Source organism: Labrus mixtus, chromosome 17 (genome assembly GCF_963584025.1).
Source record: "Labrus mixtus chromosome 17, fLabMix1.1, whole genome shotgun sequence".
NCBI classification, from domain to species: domain Eukaryota; kingdom Metazoa; phylum Chordata; class Actinopteri; order Labriformes; family Labridae; genus Labrus; species Labrus mixtus.
The window spans coordinates 14,351,892-14,368,268 of NC_083628.1; the positions used below are offsets into that span (position 1 = coordinate 14,351,892).

The 16,377-nt window shown below is 40.4% G+C and overlaps 1 protein-coding gene across 1 annotated transcript in view; it reads right to left on the reverse strand.

The window, feature by feature from the left end:
- The window catches only part of bcr (BCR activator of RhoGEF and GTPase), an 84,965-nt gene that overhangs the window by 21,947 nt on the left and 46,641 nt on the right, over positions 1 to 16,377 (reverse strand). The window contains exons 2-4 of the mRNA XM_061062101.1: positions 12,286 to 12,470; positions 5,694 to 5,798; positions 4,371 to 4,556 (exon numbers count right to left, since the gene is read on the reverse strand). Coding sequence (XP_060918084.1) covers positions 4,371 to 4,556; positions 5,694 to 5,798; positions 12,286 to 12,470 — 476 coding nt within the window. The remainder of the gene's footprint in view (positions 1 to 4,370; positions 4,557 to 5,693; positions 5,799 to 12,285; positions 12,471 to 16,377) is intronic.

A 16,377-nucleotide genomic window follows, 5' to 3' on the forward strand; every position in this document is an offset into this window, starting at 1 on the left:
TTATTCAAACCTGAGGGTTTGTTTCATAAGCTGTCAATACACTGTATTGTATACACCGTTGCAGCAAAGCTCAGTCAGTAAGTCTTCAAACTACAAGGCACAATGATTATACAGTCAGTGCCCCCAAGCGCTATAATAATGTGCCTGCAGTAAATAAGGCTGGCACTTCTTCAGTCAGTAATCTACTTCAATTTTAACATTATTTACATTTGTACAGTTGTATTTTTTTACCTACAGAATCCACCAACATACTGCATGTTTTTCTGATTATGTTGATTTTTTAAATAAGCTTGAAGCATTTATTCAAAGTTTTTCAAAAAGTGACTGTTACACATCTGTGATTGTTAGCTATTTCTCTCTTGTTATCATCTCCTGACACCCTATTTATAGGCATGCCCTGACCTTTCTAACAAGCCCTGATGATGGAGGTCATGATGAGGGTGTGAGATTCAATTTAAGCAGGAATGTGAAGAAGTCACAAGTTTTCTCAACATTGTTTGCACTAATTATATTGTCGCTGGCAGATACAACATGTTTCTTGGATCTTTACATAAAGGTAAACAAAAGTCGATGTATGCTATGAGCGAGCGTAACAAAACATCATAAACACATCATTTCAACTGATAGCTCCTCTGTTCAAAAACACACTGATGATTTGAAAGCATCAAAACTGACTTTTTGTGTTAGCACATGCAGTCACATCAGCACACTTGGGAAGAAGTAAAATGGAGGAAGGCAGAAGTAAAGCAATTTCCACAATCCTAAAATCCTGTGTCCTGCCCTAGGCCACACAATCTGCACCACAGCAGAGTCCATTCAGAGCATGGCAGTTTGACTGTGGAGAGAACAGAGAGCCTGAATGTCTGCCAGACACATCCACACAGCGCCGTGAAGGCTTACCGAATGTTGGGCTGCAGTTACAGTATCAGAGCAGAAAATGGCTTTTGGTGATGAAAGAAACTGCTTGGGTGTTTGGATTTCTCAGTTCAGGATTTGTCCTGCGTGAGAGTATGTGTGTGTGTAATCCACAGCAGAAAACAACATTAGGGAAACAGCCTCATGACAGTCCACGGCCATTATACCAGAGCGCTGGATTTTGCCACTTGGGAGTTATAACACTCTGAGATATTCTCTCACAGGGAGAGAAGACGAACTGCTTAGTCTACGATTATAAAAATGATCTAAATGAGTAAGAAAAGATAATATCCCTCATTAGCCAAAGTCTACAGCCGATCTAGCAGCTGTACTGAAGTGCTTTGAGCTCAGAGCTAAAATAAGCATGCTAACATGTTTGAATTACGATTACGAATTATATGATCGAGTTATTCTTTAACAGGTTTTGTTTGCGATGCAGTTTAGAGTGTTGCATGTTGAAATGCGCTTATAATCAGCTCAGATAATTCAAAAAAGCTCAGGCTATTAAAATCAGATACAAGTTGTTGAGAGATTTAACCAAACATGCTCTGGTAGTGATAAAACCAGCAAGTCACAAGATGGTTAGCAAGCCAGCTAGCTTGGCTAAAGAAACTACTGTAAATTAAAAATTAAATGACAAAGACTTTAAATACTAGTTGGAAAAGTATAATGCAAGTGTGGGTAAAGGCTAGTAGGCCTATCCCTATTTGAACGCTAGCTAGTTTTTGCTAGCTAGTTTCTCAATTGATTCCAGACTGGGAGCTCAAATGTTCTTATGATGCTATTTAGAAATGTTCCAAAAAGGAAAAAACTAACTTTCATCTCACCATTGCATCTACAAATGAACATATTTTCAAGTCAATACAGCATCTTGAATAACTTTTAGAAAACAGCTTATGTTAGCATTCAGCCACTTTAGACAGACAATTAGCATTTTGTAGAGTTACATGATACGATGGATAAATGTGGATTTCTAGCTAAGTCTAATGCTTGTCAGCGGTTATGTTAGCAAGGAAGAAGTTGAATGGTAACATTAGCTGTTGTCAAGAGAGGTAGCTAATGTGTTACTAAATTATTTGTTTTATATTTAATCAACGTCAGACGTCCCTCCAGATTTTCACTGTCCATTGTCTTTTGAGTTAATATCAAATGATTAGTGAAATTGTTAACGATTTTCTGTATATATATATATTTTTTTTACCCTATTTTCAGAGGTAAAAGGCTGTCATGTTATTATGTTGAATCTGTACTATATCAGGTTTAGAAGCAAAATTATTTTCAATGCTTCATCTATATGGATTATTATATTTTTCACTCAGCCTATTTGTAGCAGTCACACAAATCATACAACTCATCTGAACAAAGTCTGTAACAGTATTTATCTTTTCTCTGTACAAAGTAGGGCAGACAAGCACACAATTTTCTGAAAAACACATTGAATAGGCCGACACACTCAGTCACAGCTGCCACTTCTGAGAATCGTTCTTCACTAAGAAAGTCTTCAACAGGGTGAGGAACGATTTGTAGGGTGAGGCCAAATGAGGGATCAAGACTTTTTCTTGTTCTTTTGTAAACGCACAGAATCCGACTTTTTTTTGCAGAGAAGCAACATTCAAAGCTAGTGTCTGTCTACAGTACATGGTGTAACACCTTCCCTTTGCTGCAGTGTAATTTAGCCCTATTTTCAGCCTTCAAACACTTCTGTCTGACACTCGCTTTGCCTCTTCCTCCTTTCTTTCTCTTTTTTTATGCTCCTTGTTCTGATGGTTTATGATTCCTAAGCCTGTCTGCTCCCTCACAGGTTTCAGAGTCACAGTGAGACAGCTCTATCAGAGCCGCAGCAGCCTAAATCTACTTGCCTTTGCCGAATCTCGTCCTCATCCTCCACTCCCTCTTCTGTATCACCTCCTCGTCTCACATCTAATCTCTTCCTTCCTACTTTTCCGACTCTTAACGGGACGGCTGTCATGAAGCATGTTACCCTTTTCAGATTTTTGAAGGCTCAGCATCTTTTCCGGACATCTACCGACTAATGTCTGGAGTGAGCAAGAGACGGTGACAATAAAAACTGTGTGCGGCTGTGTGTGAAGGCGTCAGTTTGTATTTATTAGTATTACAATATGTGTGAGCATGTTACAGAGAAAGAACAATAGAGACAGCCAGACTCCAGAGTATTAGGGACAATAGGAAACATGTGAAAAAACTGTCTCTGATGACGAAACAGCTGAGGCTAGACAAAGAAAACAGGTAAATCAACGGTCAAACCGGCACTAGTCTAGACTATAGGATTATTTGCTTAATCTCTAAAATAAAGAACATAGACAAAATCAAGATTGTATTTCCAGTTTCATTTGATCTCCATGTTAACTTCAAGATCAAAACTGTAGTATTTCTCTTGAAAACGGTGAACAGTCTCAAAATCCCTTTGCTCAATATTTAATTCCCGCCCACATCTTATCTCGAGGCTGAATGAGGGTCAGTTTTGAAGAGTCAAAGGCGGGTGTGATCAAGAATAATTTTTAGGAGTGGAATAACTATGTGGATGAGCTTTTACAGAATGACAGTAAAAAAACACAAATAAAATCCTAATTTCTTAGCTTGGTCCCAAGGGGAGCCTTCTGGGATGAGTTAATAAGAATGAAGGAATGGGTGTATGTGTGCATTTGTGTGCGTGTGTAAAAGTGGGAAAGAGAAAAAAGAGAGGCTCCTATTTATAGCAGCTTCTTGGAGACACAAAGCACACAGTGCAGCGATGGCCTCAGCTGCCTAAGGCAGAAAGGCTGCATTGTAAAACGTGGCTGCACCTCCCTTTGTGTGTGAGAGAGCACGCACATGCATGCATGTGTGTGTGTGTGTGTGTGTGTGTGTGTGTGTGTTAGAGCATGAGTGAGTCTAAGGCGGGGAGAGAGACAGGCAAACAGAAAGAGAGAGACTGAGGGAGACACTCGTGGGAGAGGAGCAGAATTTGGCAGAGAATTAACAAATGATTCATTGTGGGTTAATTGACCCATTGTGAAAATGATTAAATAGACCCAGTGTATATTTGGCCCTGGCATCCTTGGCAGAATCTACTGGAGAGTAGAGAGAAAGACAGAGCAGCTTTTAAGGAGGAAATAGGAAGAAAAGGACGAATCAGATTCAATTTGGCTAATTTTAGAAACGATAAAGGAGAGCGTCACTACAAAAATCAAATCTATTTTGCTCTTTTTATTGGTTTATTCCATTAGAGGGACAGATTCTGTTTCTGAAAGCCTCCAAATACAAATAATGTCATTTAAGTGATGTGGATCCGGCTCAACTCTGCAATCATAGGTCAGAGAACTGTAGAACAAACTGTAGAACCCGAAATGTCAAATCTGATCCGTCAACCTTTTTTTTTTTTAAGGTCTCAATGTTGTCACTATGAGTAGTGGTTAAGTCAAGCAGATCCATTCATGGACATTTTTTTCCCTCACCAGTTTCTGGAACAGGTCCCCGACTCTCTGGTGGTGGCTCCACTGCTGAACACGAGGGAAAAGTCCGTCGTAAAACTCCCTGTGGATCTCGTAGAGCTCAGGCACTTTGAAGAAGATGGTTTCTATTTGGGCCACGGTGAGCACGGGCTGCGACGTCGTAGCAGCAGCCTTCAGGGGCTTCATTGGCTGGGAGGAGCAAAGAGAGGACATAACTGCTGTAAAGGTTGCTTTTTGTTACATGTGACAACTTACACTTATATTTCAAAAAGTAGATATGCATCCATTTAGTAAGACTAAGAACTGTTAGTATAAAAATCTAACACTCAAACTAATAAGCCACTGTGCACATTTAAGCTAATATTGGCGAACTATATGTAGACATTACTGCACATGCCACCTTTATTGCTATTGTCTACTTGTTTAACTGTTCTTGTTTGTTGGAATAACAACTTAATGGTATCGTCCTAACGTTGAAAGTTCTTGTAGTAGACTTGTAAGCAGACAGTTGTGAAGTAACACAACTAGCATAACAATATCAGCATTTATTTGTTTCAAGCAGCGTAAAATTGACTCTGCTTTTAGCTCATTTAAACCCCTCATAAAACAATATCTAGCTTTAGCTGTTAAAAGGGTCCATATGATAACCAGCTTGTTAAGTCTGTTTACTGTGATGAGCAGGGAGACACGAGACCAAACTAATTAGATGAAAGGTGCTAATAAGCGCCGCTGAGCTTAGTGAAACTGCTGACTCTGATGTTGACTCTTAGTTGGTCTGAGGAATTCTTCAGATTGAAAGGTAATCATTAATTGAATTTAATTGTAAAAGTCAGGGTGCTTTTGCAGCCACTGGCTGAATATATTATTTGGAAATTTCAACGTTGTATCCTGTGTTTGAAACGTGTGGTAACAGTGTTCGCTGTCCAATTAGACACACCAATGAGTCTTACTGCTAGATGATATCACTGACATGAACACATGAAGTGTGCTGATGAACATTACATTTACTAGCCTAATAAAACAAAATGTATTTTAGGTATAGCTGTTGAAATTAGCTTACATGTAAATATAACCTCATGGTATACACTTTCATATTATCCAACCTCAGACTACTATATTTATTTTCATTGGATTGGGCTTTTTGGAACTGTGAGTTTTGTGATGCATCAACAGAAAAAGAGGGCCAGTGAATGGGGATCCATCTCTACTATATTCTACTGACATTGTCCAGATTTATCATTTGTGTGTGTGTGTGTGTGTGTGTGTGTGTGTGTGTGTGTGTGTGTGTGTGTGTGTGTGTGTGTGTGTGTGTGTGTGCGTTCTCACCAGCAGCAGTGCCTCCAGGTGACTGAGGTATGTTTCCTCTGTGGCTAAGATCCCAGACAGGACCCACTTCCTCATCTCCAAACCTTTCTCCAGGTCACATTCAGTCTGCAACAAACAACATCACAGTGGAAATAAATTATGATCTAACAATAGAATAATACTAATTTGAATCAATTTACCCAACTCAATGCTTTTATTTTTCACTTTTCCAGGTACATAATTTGATTATCCTGAGTCCTGAGTCATTAGAAACATTTAAAGCATCATATTGTTCCTTATCGGTTATCAAAAATAAATTTTTTATGACTTGTTGGCCAATGGGAAATTGAATGATTTCTGATTTTTTTTTTTTTTTGGTGAGCTTGAAACTCCAAACACGGGTTTGCCGTTTGTGAGTGCCAAAGTCTCGGAAATCAAACAGCAACAATTGCACCTTCGACAAATCCTCCCTGGCTGCCTTCCTGTTCCCCTCAGCCCAGTCAGAGCTCACTGAGCTGTGCGGACATGAAAGAAAACAGAGAGACAGACAGATTCCTTGGGCTGTCTTGTTTAACCGTGAACTCTGAAATAACTCAAACAGGCAGAGTCTCCCACGGGAGCAAGGTTGGCGTATAAATATGTGTGTGTGTGAGTGTGTGTTAGGGAATGCAAGAGCACAGACACATACACACACTGCGAGCCCAGGTTGGGATGTAGATGCATTCAGTCCCTCAGGCTACATGAGAGACAATGACGAGGGAAGAGGATGAGAAGAAGGGATGGAGAGGGAAGAGCATGTCATTGCAGATTTAGTGTAATTAAGAGAGTAAAAAGAGAGGGGGAAGAGGTCAAAGCATCTGAAATCATAAAGAACAGAGGAAGAAGTATTTTTATATCAATGGTTGAAAGTTCAAAAATAAAGACTGTACGCATAGCTTCACACTATACCATATTATAACCAGAGAGGAGGAAGTGAGAGGGCAGGAAAAAGGCAGGCAGATATGTTTTCTCTCTGCCTCTTTAGCTTGGAGTGATGGAGAGAAAGACAAAGAACTAACAGATAAACGGAGGATGAGGAAGAAGGAAACAGCAGGAGAAAAAGTAATAAAACGCAAAGAGAAAGAGTGTAAGCAGGAAAAGAGCAGAGTTTATCCGAGAGCTTATCTATAATGTCCCCTCTGAGTTAAATTCCCTCTCTTGTCCTTTGTTGTTAGTGTCAACAGAAGTCACGAGATTTCAGGATCAGTAACAACTCACACCTTTTTATCATCCATCTTTAACACAGCCCTGCCTTCCATTTCTCAGGAGTTGTCATGTATGTGTGTTTACACAATGCATAGTACTCCTGTATACACTAATGCTGCCATGTATGTTTACACAGCAATCATACATGTACAGGTTATACATCGGGAAGCAGCAAAAAAAAAAAGAAAAAAAAAAGGGTCAGACTGAGGGCAAGAGACGGGCAAAATGATCGAGACAAAAGGCAGATTAAGGCGGAATGATAGCACCTGGTTTCTTATAGGATAGAATGCAAAAATCACATATCTTTTTGTCAAAACAGCTGATGTTTGCATGTTTTTCCAAAGCTGTAAAAATGTATATTTCCAATCCATTAGTCTCTGTGTACGTTAAGCCTGTATGTAAATGACTCATCCAGACAGCAGCATTCAGGCTTTATATAAATTTGCATGCCGACAGTCGAGTCATAAGGCTGTTTCTATGTTTATGGGTGTTCATGCATTTATTTAAACAATGTGGTAATTGGACCTGTTCATAAAAAAAGATTAGAAAATAGTCCAGGATAATTATGTACTGCATTACATAGTAAAAGTCAATCATCATCAACGTCGCTGCCATGCTAATGCTTAGCCTGGAAGCTATAACACATCCTGCATACACTGCATACATTTAGATGTAATTTAAAAAACGTAAACTTATTGCATATAAATATATACAGCAAGGAGTGGCAACCAAGACTTGTGAAATGTGTGGTCACATTTATATTTCAAACCAACCATTCATCCTTAAACTAGACTTTAGTGAACTTCTTAGCAGCGTGGCAGCTCTTTGTGTAAAGGCTTTAAATAATACATATAGAAACATGACTTTTAAGGATTTTGTGTTTTTGGTGAATCAGATGTTTATTTTCTTTATTATCTTGCAATCACTTTATTTGTAAGATGTCAGAAATTGACTTTTCAAACTAGAAATACAAGTTCAAAAATACATAGCAAGCATTATCAGAATTTGGACCCAAATAATTGTATTACTTCTTTGCTTGAAAAATTTGACTTTTATTGTGTTGATCTACTGATGATCTCAATGACTTATCGCATCCTTACTTCATTCATTACAAATAGTTTGAAGAAACCAACAGGAATGTGAGAATATAAAATTTGTCAAGTGTTTGTCATGTCTCCATACAGTAAAGTCTTCTCTCTTGTTTCTTCTCTCTTGGTTTGTGTCTCTTTCGTAGGTGAAGGATGAAGAAATGATTCTGACAGACATGTATTATGCATGGCAGAAAGCCATCTAGAGGTCTGTGCTGGGTATAATAATATCAGTTTCTTCGAAAGAACTCAAACAGTACATTTTATACAAACTCTAAAACAACCAATTCTTTCTTTTCTTTTATTTCTTTTAAGAGTGGAAATAAAATGGCACTGAAAGTAAATTTAATAACGATTTATGTTGCTTGTAAGATGCTTGAAATCTGTCCGTTTCCACTTCATTTAAAGGGTGAGCCTGGGGCAGAAACGGAGCTCATGAGTGTTCCTTAAATGAATAAAAAATGAATGAGTCCATGCTGGGCTACATGTATCAGCATGAGCTTTATGACTTATACAATCACAAGAAATCATCAGAATCAGAAACAGAATCGTGTGGAGGAAACTTTGAACATTCAGCCGCATGGTGCTGAACGAGGTGGAGGGGAGACAGGAGCTATAAAGTGTTTATTCATCGTTTCAGACCCCAGACGACTCCCAGAGGAAGTACCCACATCTCCAGACATATCATCTTTTATTCATCGCCGTGGCAATTAATGAGCCCATCTTTGGTTCATACGTATGGGGTGCCTGACTGCTTTTTTAAAAGTAATCAAAGAAGTTAAAATAAGACGCATTCTCCCTGCTTGGGGGAAGTTTTTTTGGTTTCTGTGTTCAATCTGTGCAAGAGTCAATAAAAGTTCATATTTAACATTAGATCCAGCAGTGAAACCTCTTAAGATCACACAACAAACCACAGCTGAACCTCTTTTTTTAAACATGATTTACACATTCTGATAAGCTCCTGATGTGTTTATGAATGGATAACATTAACGGGAGATACATGGGTATCAGTACAAACAGTGTTTATTAGATAATCCTGCAGATGTAACTCAGGAGCAATTAAATATCATTTTCTCTCTCCTTTCTATGTGAGTGAAGGAGACTTATATAAACCTTCAGAAGCAGGTTGCAGAGGACAGAAGTCCTTTTCAATTTGCATCTAATCTATTAGGCATCCTGTTCTGCCATCCCTTGTTTTGTGAAATGCCTAATGTGATTGCTTCCTCTTCCAAATGTCTGCTACATAATGGAGCTGTCTTAGAATTACCCAGAGCTAGCAGGAGAAAATACAACAAACATTCTGATTATTTCGACTGCAACTTCAGCGTTACGTGATAGATGTTGACAGATTTGGTGTCTGCGGGGATTTTTCTGTATGGCACGCTCACAGTGACACATCGCACCACGACTTTAATTGCAAGAAAACAGGCTGTGCATTCAGTGAACGTTCATTACAGTTGTGATAAATCAAAGCAAAGAAGCTTTGAAGCTTTTAAAGATGTCTGATCCACTGAGGGTGATATTAAGGGTGTTTTTAGCCCTTCCCCAGTGGGGGAAAAAAATGACCTTCCCCTTAAAGGTGTGATGTCAGACAGCATGAGCCAGCAAAGCCCTCTTCAGACAAATCTTTTTGCAAAAGTGCCGTAACTAAGCTCAGCCGTCATCACGTCTTTGTACATTCATACTGATTCCGAGACTCCCTAATATTGGCGTCCCAGCCTTTTAATTCACATAACGATTCGGCTAAGTGGGCATGTAAACACACAGTCAGTCATCCACGCAAACACAGCGCTGCGCTCCCCCCCACTGAAGCCTTCTCACCTCTCGAACACCTCTGTCGCTAACCTCCGATACGCGGTACAGAGGGTGAATGCTCCCACTACGCTTCCACAACATTTAGACTGAAGGAGAAATTTCACAGCAGCGTAAAAATTGCAGCTTGAAATAGCAGTCCGAAAAGGGCTCAAGAGAAGCTATTTTATTAAAAGTAATCCACAGTGTCTGAGTGAATAATAAATAATAATAATAATAATACATTTTATTTATAAGCGCTTTTCAAAAACTCAAAGACATAATTGTTAAAAAACAGAAAGAATAGAACAGTAAGGACAGACTAACAGACAACTTAACACACAAAAATGAAAAAATGAATGAATGCTTACATGTTGTAGTAACTAATAAACAATCTTAGTGACATGGTATTATTGCTATTGGCAGACGTTAAATTTTGATAAGGTCAATAGTAGTTTTGTGATGCTTTGATCATTGTGGGTGGGGCCACATGCAAATAGGCGAGGACACTTGTTGTTAATACAGGCAGCTTGTTCACATGTTTGTGGGAGAGAGAGGGCGTGAGTGGTGGTAAATGAAACTTGTATTTCAAAGTACTTTTTGGATCTCTTTTGGTAAGACGCCTGACAAGAGAATCCAGGCCTAACCTCGGTCTCTCAGCCACTGTTCAAATGAAGTACGGACACACACTTGGGAGTTTAAGGCAATAATCACAGAATGTAACATTGAAGCTTCAAAGATGTCCGAGTACAGTTGCATGTCTCTCCCTGACGATTCTCATGCTGCGTTTTCAAGTGTCTTGTAAAGGCATAGAAAGTCCAAAGAAATAGGGAAATAAAGTTGGCTGTCCTTGACTGACCTACAAGTAAAGGTTTGACTGTGCTCTAGCGGCATTATATTAGTTTGTGTTTGCAAAATGGTTTAAATACCGCAGCACAGTCCTTACACTATAACTGACTTTTGGGCAGTGACCCCCCCCCCCCCCCCCCCCCCCCTACCCTGTTGTGCAGGGCAGAGCCAGATTATGAGAAAAAAAAGAGCCCTATTATAATGAAATCAGCCGTATTTCCGATGGTGACTCATCACAGTGACACCATAAAACCATCATCTCCCACTGAGCCAATCAGAGCTCTTCTGGACTCTGACTCATCAATTAAAGAGGGGAGAGACTGGGGTGATGTCTGAAGAGAGGATGTCCAAGGGCAAATGAAGGACGGAGGTAACTCAATTTTTTTTTTTTTACAGCAGCCACTGATGGCATGTTTGCCTTTTCTTTTTCTTGCTGCATAATTTATTCATTACACTGCCTCTGCTAAGGCAAAACACACAGACACACAGCATTGGGTTTACTCAGCAATTCTGCCTCTAAACTCGAGAGTGTACCCAGCAAAATGTCTTTAATCCCTTCCGCATTTAAGAGTCTCATTCTGCTCTGAGAGGGAGAAAATGTGAATGTGTGCAATTTGTACACTTAAAAAAAAAGGCAGGTGCATTTTCAGCCTGGAGCAGGGATGACATGACATGTGCATGCGTGTGTGTTAATTAAAAACATTGAGAGTTTCAAGCTCACAGGGCAAAGGTCGCAGGCAGTCGAGGGTCTCATCATTTATTGGCAGAATCAAGCCATCCATCAGATTAACAGTCGCTCGCTCACCAGCTCAGACAGTGAGAGAGAATTGAGGGGGCGGAGTAAATGATAAGGCCAGTGATGCAATGACTTCCTCCAAGGGTGCAGTGCAAAGAGGTAGAATGAGCCTATTGCAGTTACCCAAAATGCCTTTCTGTCCTATAGGGGAACACATGGCTCTAGCATCGTTATCTGTAAATTCTCTCTTGGGAAAAAATAAAGAAACGAGGAAATAAAAGAAGAGATTTGTGCTGTAAATTCTATCTTCATTTTCCTCTTTGCTGACGTTGGGATTGCGTGTGTGTGTGTGTGTGTGTGTGTGTGTATCCCCTCCATGGTAACCTTTGAAGAGCACCAGACGTCATAGATCATTGGTTTTCACCCCGCAGACAAGTAAAAGCAAAGGAGAGAAGGGTAAGAGGATGAAGGCAGTGATGGGGTGATGGAGGCAATAGGTAATTCAGCCTAATACCCGGGATGAGAGAAAAAAGCCGGGCTCTTAAAGGGGATGAGTTTCTTCCCTGGATCACTGCTTCTGGGGTTACGGGGCAGTCTTTATTTCATCCTTTATCAGCCCTCTCAAATGGCAGATTTGATCTCTCATCAATTGACAGATATTTGACGGAGTGGGATTGCTTTAAGAATAGATTAGCCCACTTCCTGAATGGTATTGAGGTCAAAGTGTGGAATGATTGGCACCTATTGGTAACCACGATTGTACACTGTTGCATTTAAATAGTATGATGCCTTAAGTCTATAGCTCAGAGAAGAAAAAAACTTGACATGCAGAAGCTTTGATTTGATTCTGCATTCTATTTGCTGCATGAAAAACTGTTGCTAGAAGACAGGGTGGCATACTGACCGACTTGGAGGACTCTAAAGATCCCGATGAAAGCGTGTCTCGACTGCTGCGGCTCTTGGAGCTGAGGTGCGGCGAAGATGAGGGCGAGTCATCGATGTATGGCAGGATGTCATGGTGCCGCCGCTGCTCTTCTGCACGGTCCGCATCATAACCGTACGAGGGAGGGGTGCTGGTGTAATGACCATCTGTGACAAAGGAGAAGAAAACCTTTAATTATTTCACTTTTTAAGGCTCTCTTTTCCAAGGGGGGAAATTCAGAAGTGACCAATACTAAAGTTTAGGTGTCTTGTTGGGAAAACTGGTATCAGCACATCTCTCACTTATTGTGTAGCTATCTGCACTGCACATGTGATCGGGATCTAAAACTGGCATATTGCAACAGTCTCCTAAAATCAACATTTAAGAATTGTTTTTCAAAATAAGACTTCAGTGAGCTTCAATCAAACAAAATGTAGCCATGTGACCTGTGTTTTTACAATGTTCACCGGTTAGATTGATGTCTTAAGTCGACTTGTTCGCCTCATATCCACAGAGGGTTGTCATGTGTACTGCAGTTAATTTCCAACACTAATTAATGCAACTTTCAGAAACTAGGGCACGCAAAATGAGCTCCCCTCTGCATCCTTCTTTATGCATTCATACAAAAACATTCAACTCTGGGAGAAGGCACTTTAAAAAAAAAAAAAAAAAAAAAAAAAAAAGCCAAATAAAAACTGGGTCAAGGTTCATATAATTTGAAGGAGTGCTGCAATCTCCAGGGAAATTTTCAACAAACCTCCCTCAGCCCCTTCTTCTGGTGTGGGCAATATTACTTTATTCTGAAAGACAACATAACACCTCAGCTGGAACAAAGTGGGGATGTTTATGATTTTGCGCTGCCCTTTACGAAAAAAAAAAAAAAAAAAGAGATGAGAGAGACCGACAGATGAAGAAACAAAAGGTCAGAAACTACAATTTGACTACAAACGACTTGTTTACACTGACTCACACACATGCATTTCATTTAAGTTGAAGTTTTGGCTTTTTTCTAAACCTGTTTTATTGCATACAAATTCCTGTGGGAGAGAGTACAGTCAGCGGTTCGGGGAATATATGTGTGTGTGTGTAACAGCTGAGGGGAAGACATCATGCATCTCTGAAAGACACTCAAGACCTTATGCTCATCTCCTCCCACTCCTACATTCAACATCTATGCTGACTCAGACCGAAAACAGGCCACACAAACACACTACAGTTCACACCAATTACAAACATGTACTCATACTCCTTTCTTTGCACATCTCCGGTCTCTCTTTTATCGTGTTTTATGATTTTTTACAACTAACGCCAGCACATACACAGACATACGCTCTCAAAGAAACAGATAATGGAGTGGGAAAAAAAAGATGAGGAAGAGATAGAAAGAACAATGCCAGAGTGTCCAGGGCCCGTCTGACCTTCAGCCCACCCACGGCTCGCTCCTTGTACTCGCTGCAGGCTGTGGGTGGTTTTCTGCATACTGCGCCTGCTACAACCAACGGCATCCTGCCAGCCAGGCAACACAGAGCTGCTCTGTGTGTGTGTGTGTGTGTGTGTGTTAGTGTATGTGTGTGTGTGTTTGTGTTTGAGTGTGTTTATTTTCATGTGCAAACAGTCTCCTTTCCACAATGCCAAACCTCACAACAAAACCAAACTAGAAATCCCGCTACACATTCTGCATTCAGCATTTATAGCTTCAGCACATGCCACTCCTGCACATATGCTGTTATTTTTACATTTCATTACTTCCATAAACTCCTACACAATTAGATGGTTTGTGACACCTTCCATTATTTTATTTTCTTTAATGAGTACTGTAATAAGATGCACTGCAACAACTGTATTGCGCGGTATAGCATGCTATGAGATGAGATTTATTCAGGTGAATGTTTCAACCTAGAAAGCTTTGAACTTGGGGTGAAGATATGCTGAGAGGTTATGTTGCTCGCCCCATGTACAGTCCTCATCACAGCGATCGTGGGTTCGAATCCGACCTCGGCCCTTTGCTGCATATCATCCCCCCCCCCAATTCTCTCCTCCCAACATTACCTGTCTCTCTTCAGCTGTCCTAACAAATAAAGGCAAAAAACTCCCAAAAGAAACCTGCACAAATAAACCTGGGGAATCTTAAACTCCTACAAATATCATGCTTTTCTAGCCTTCTGACCAGTCAAAGCATCACATTCACACACATACACACACATTAAGCTTCCTCCATACATGCTAATGGGAACACATTGCTTACTTTTAGGACTGATTTACTGCTTTTAAGAAGAAAAAAAACCCTAATAATACAAGGTGTGAATGTGAAAAAAACGCGGTGTGGGAAGTGACTCCATACCTGGAATGTTTTTCTTCCATCCCAACCACACCTCTATGTACTCGTGCTAGAAAAGCATAACATTCAAATACTCCCTTTAAACGCCCTTACACCTCTTCTGAAAAAAAAGTTGTCCCTAGAAACATGTTGAAGCTGTATGTGTGTGTATATTGTGTGTGTGTGTGTGTGTGTGTGTGTGTGTGTGTGTGTGTGTGTGTGTGTGTGTGTGTGTGTATAATGCCCACACGGCCCTGAGGACAAAAATATTGAGCTTCCAAAACCTTCCATTTTTAACCACCTCTTGATTAAAAAGGGGGAACAACTCCACACATAAAACCACGATCATGAATAATAATGACAAACTGCAGATAAAATGAGGCTACATAAAAGCCAAAATGAACACCCCAGTTCTGACTAAACAAGAGTGTCTTCTGGGAAATTAAGTCTCAATGGTGCAAAAGCAAACAAGGGCTACAAGGCAAATAGCTCCAGTTTATCTGTTTGTTTGCCTTTTTACAAATTAAACAAAGGAAAATTGAAGTTTTCCTGTCTCTTTGCCTAATATAGTGCTCAGAATGTGTGCACACATGACTTGCAGTTTCCAAAGGGGGAAGGACTGAGCTTTACAAGTTGGTTAATGGGTCACCATGGCCTGTGGTCGTCAAACACCAGGCTTCAGTCTCTTCACGTCTGACCTCATCTGGGCCCAGACGCCGCTCCAAACGCCGCCTCGAGTCGCTCGCTCTCCCGCCCGTCTCTCACGCTCTTTGTTTGCCTGCGTTGTATCTAACCGCCTCTTTCTTTATCTTCCGCTGTCCCCTCCTTTGTTGCTCTCTTTTCTTGTGAACAGATCGCCTGTGTTTCCACTGATTTGTGACCTCCACAGCTGGCCTCTTCATCCTCATGCTGCTCGCAGATCAGCATCTTCCTCTTCCTGCTCTGAGCCGTCTTACATTCCTCTCTCTCTTTCAGATTGTTTTCCACACGATCCCCCTCAGGAAAAGAATAAGCAGCAAATTTGACATGAAAGCCTACACGAGTCTACAGAGCAGGCGAAATACACAAACAAGCACACATTCATACAGAAAGAAAGGCCTTAAAACAGCCCACCTATTGATTTCTTCCTGCAGCTATGACAGAAATAAAACATACACATATTTACATGGAAACAGTGTTTGGGAGGGGAACAGGTCTTTTCCTGCTGCAGGTGGAAAACTACATTCGCACTGGGAGTAGCTCCTGCTCTGCTGCGATGGCAACACGAGAGTCTTTCCAAAACAATACAGCAGGCAGGGCCGGGGTCTCAGGGTATCATGTGACACAGGTCGTCCTTTACAGTAGAAGACTCGGGCTTCAAATACTGTACATGGGAGCTTATGGCATTTGTTAAATATCACTTCATCATAATCCTTTTCATCAGCTAGCTTCGGTTAGCTGCAGATGATGCATAACGCGAGGACTTTGTGGAGCATGATACACTTTAATAATAATGGATCATGCATCCAGTAGTGTGATTGTGTACAAATCTTTAAGAACCTGAGGACACCTCTGCTTGGTATCACACCTCAATACCTCTCGGTATACCAAACAAAGATCCCAGCATATACAAAACTCTGTCAACTTCCTAACCCATAACATTTAATGGCAATTCAATTTGTTTTACTTCTTTTTAATCAGATTATTTTGGATGTCTTGTTTTAGATCGTACATATATTGTTTATGTTCTTGTTTTTCTTGACAAGAATGAACATTTC